This window comes from Cupressus sempervirens, chromosome 7 (genome assembly GCF_028749045.1).
Source record: "Cupressus sempervirens isolate cs-2001-9-10 chromosome 7, ASM2874904v1, whole genome shotgun sequence".
Classification (NCBI taxonomy): domain Eukaryota; kingdom Viridiplantae; phylum Streptophyta; class Pinopsida; order Cupressales; family Cupressaceae; genus Cupressus; species Cupressus sempervirens.
In genome coordinates this window covers 912,732,311-912,736,336 of record NC_143124.1, presented here as the reverse complement: position 1 = coordinate 912,736,336, position 4,026 = coordinate 912,732,311, and the positions used below count along the sequence as shown (strand labels likewise).

General features: G+C 34.0%; 1 protein-coding gene across 1 annotated transcript; it reads right to left on the bottom strand.

Annotated features, from left to right (window-relative positions):
- Positions 1-2,784: 2,784 nt before the first annotated feature.
- On the bottom strand, positions 2,785-4,026 carry LOC149550477 (RING-H2 finger protein ATL2-like). Its single transcript, XM_089795097.1, has one exon. The coding sequence runs from the start codon at positions 3,737-3,739 to the stop codon at positions 3,050-3,052; it is 690 nt and encodes a 229-aa protein (XP_089651223.1). The 5' UTR covers positions 3,740-4,026; the 3' UTR covers positions 2,785-3,049.

The window sequence follows — 4,026 nt, the reverse complement described above, 5'->3', positions numbered from 1 at the left end:
TATTATTTAATATCATTATTATTATTTTATATCAATAATAATAATATTAAATAATATATCATACTATTATATGATTTTAATTATTAGTCGGATATTGGATTTAAAATCGGATATCCGATATGATATCGGATATCTGATAAGGCTCGGCTTAACCTTCCAGGTTTGGTTCCTGGATAGGTAAAAAAAAGTCAGAGCGGATTTTGAAGCGCTTTTAGGCGTCTTCAAACTCTTTTTTTTTTTCACATTGCCACTTTTTGGCACACCATGATCCTGCACATACCCTAAATCCAAATAGTAAACAATCATCATAAACAAGATCACAACCTAAACTATAAATTTGATCCTAACAATAACCAATGTTTGAACCTAAAAATGTGCAGCACAACATAGATATGTTTGTGCCAAGAGATTGTCATTATCAATGGTTGAGTTACAAATGCACAAGTAGTGCAAAGCACCATGTATTGTTTATTCTAATACAATGAAGTACATTGGAGTTGGTTTTGAACCTTGGTTGCTTAATGTTGGATTTAATTGAACAATGCCATTATGTGGAGGTGTCCCCACTCCATATTTTCCTTCTAATTCTTAAGGTTCAATGACATGAACTCCTCCATTAGTCATTCCAAGAGAAAACTAATTTGGTTTTGAGATGGATGTGATGTAGTTACTATAGGGTGGACATTATTAGAATAGTCAAGCAATACATTAAATCATAAAATACTCAGTCCATTTATCCACACACCACTTAATTGTGTATCTAACGAATGTACATATTCATGATTGATCCTAAATATGTAGAATGTGCAGTATGATAGTGTGGCCTCAAGCTCATTGTATCAAATACTCCTACTGCACCATTACAAAAGCTCAAAAATACTAGGAGGTTGTCACATGATTATATCCCATTTGAAATGGGAGCTTCCAGAGAATCATGAGGAGATCATTGCATAATCTAAGTCCAACAATGCTTTGTAAAGCAATAGTTTTTACAATGGGAATAATTCTCCATGACAATATTGGAAACTTGTTTTCTGCATTGCAATTCCCAAATCCAATTTGACAGGGAAAGAAAAATGTGGGTACAAGAAGAACCTTATCTATGACTTCAACTATGGAATTCAATCAATCATTTATGAGTAGATTAAACATAACAATTAAAAATGTGTACAATACAATAGAGTTCTTCCACATTGATGGAGGATTGTGGAAACAAGTTTTGAATGAGTGCTATGTCGATAATGAATGGGATGTCAAAAATATTAAGAATTTTGTGGTGCCACATTCGCACAATGATCTTAGCTAGCTATTTAACATCTAGGAGTATTATCTTGCAAAGGCATGCCATACTTTGGAGGCCATTGTCCATGCGCTTACTATGGTTTGACCCCAAATAAAAATGAAAAAAAAAAACTATTGTAATACAAAATATACTAATTCAAACACTCAAAATTATTCGTTCAAAGAAAGGAACAATGAAGAGACACTAGAAAATATTTAGGATTAATATATCTATATATAGTAGAAAATAATTAATTAATTTTTATTGATGTTGGGTAGATAAAAAGTGATAGAAAGAGATAGAGTAAGATAGAGAGATGTAGCCAAAGCTAGAGGGATAGAGAGAGCTAGAGAAAGGTAAATAGTTATAAATAGTTAGATAGAGTTATAGAGAAAGAATTGGAGAGAGACATAGAGTTATTCACAGAGAGTAATGTTATTTTCCTCAATCCACCCCTCTCCTCTTTATATTTTTCTTGTAATTGATCTTCAATATATCTTCGGCATACCTATTGCACACCAAGGTGTGATTGCTAGTTAATAGTAAAATACTAGGACTATACCTCCTCTCTCCTAATCCTAAAACCTAGAAGTACTTTTCCTAGACGTTTTCCCCTACCTCGGCCATTTCACAACTATGCTTTAGTGGGGATGGGTACTTGAATTTCTATTTGATTTTTTATTTTTAGATGTAGCTATTGGGTATGTACTATGTTACTATCTTAAGTGTTTAATGGTTCTAGTTAGTAGTTCTGGTTAGGGTTGCAATTTTGCTATGTTCAAATATTACAATTGGATATGTCATACTGAAACATCATTTCATAATAACTAGCATTTCAAATTCTACATGTATAGGATACAACACCCCCACCACCACGCTCATACTCCCATCATCCCAAAATTGAGGCTCTTTACATCCCAATGTCCCAACTTACCAATATCAACATTACACTACTTATTAATCACTCATTTGAATTACTAAGTTCAAATTAGTCAATGACTCATAATGCCTAAAAATATTTGGTATAAGTTAATTTAATAAATATACTTAGTATAAACTAATTCAATAAATATATTTACTAAATTAATGTATCATTTATTAAATTATTAAATTCTTTCATTTATTATGTAGAAAAAATGATAGAATAGATATAAAAAAACTAACCTTCTTTAATATCTATGAGCTCTTTAACACCCTTTCAACTTTACCACTAGACCAAGGATCTATTGACATATGAAGATATTTTTTGATAAATAGAAGTATATGAATTTTATAATTATCAAAAATAAATTTATTAGAAAAACAAGATTGTACATAATCACTCGTGAGCTCTTTAAAAATCTTTCAACTTTATCAACAAGGAAAAGTCCATTGATATATGAAGATATTTTTTGATAAATAGATTAATGTAATTTTTTTAATTATAAAAAAATAGATTTATTAGAAAAACAAGACGAAAATCACTTCCAGAAATTATGCAGACAGTACCTGAAAACAAGATCTTTAGAAAAAAAAAATTTAAATTAAACCCAAATATACAGAGCTTTTAAGTCAGCTCAACATCCTCTCCCTAAACATATAAAGAACTTTTTACTCAGTGGAAACAATTCCAAGATTCATCATTTTTGCCTTAGAAAAGGGGAAGCCATGTTTTTTCCTCAACATCCCTCGACTGTGTAAAATGTACAGTGTCCTACTCCGAAATATCTGAACTACCTATAGAAAAAGGAAATAAAAATAAGATCTTTGTGATTTTAGTAGAAGAAGCTACTTTACGTCAATGACAACTGTGCCGCTTTTACTGCAATCTTCAACATGTTCGCCATTAACGGCCGAAGAGGTACCGTGTTCTTCTCCTGAACCAGTCGCACTCTCATCTCTTTCTTCCCCAATTAAAACCTCAATTTGCCTCTCACCCAATTCAACAGATGATGAATCACACTGCTTATTTTCAACGCCGGCTCTGCAAAGAGGGCAAGTAGAATGTGAGAACAACCACATATCTATACAATCCACATGAAAACTGTGGTTGCAGATGGGCAGAAGTTTTCCCTTGTCGTTCTCCTCGAATTCACACAAGCAAACAGAGCACTTCAACCCTTCGGAAAAATTTTCCGGCTTGTAGAGAAAAACAGGGAGAGAAATGAGTATGTCGTTGTGAAGGCCTTCTGTGGCGGAGGTCGAGAAGAAGATATCCGCTGCTCTGCGAGAGAACGCCCGAGATCGTGAAATCCCACGATGGGTGTTACCGGAATACCTGCGAATATAGATATAATAAACGGCTGTGATGATTACAGAGACGCTGAAGATGGAAACTATGGCCGCCATTATCATTGAACTTCTCAGTTCTGAATCCCTGTTATCAACTGGAGCATGGGCCAAAATGATTTTAGGAGAACAGAAAATCATGGGAGATTGAGGCGGACTTGAAGTAGGTGGTCTCGAGATGTGTGCCATTTTAAGATGATGATTTGTGAGGAATGGGAAGCATAATTGTAAATGTAATTTGTAGAGGGAGGAATTAAAGAGATCTGAAATAGGAAATGGCTGTGGTTGTGGGGATTTCCGCGTTGCAGGGGAAACGCGGACCGTGGCACATACGTTCTGAGATTTACCACAGTCAAGTCAAGTCACTGCAGTCGATTGAGTTGTTTTCGTGTTTGTTATTGACTTTGAGGAGGAGACGAATTTCCATGGGGATGGTCTATGCATGTGATCAACGCTCAAAGAGTGTTTGCTATTCA

Bases quoted from the DNA above. Each gene is read 5' to 3' on its own strand.
- LOC149550477 (XM_089795097.1), bottom strand. From the start codon at position 3,739: ATGGCACACATCTCGAGACCACCTACTTCAAGTCCGCCTCAATCTCCC.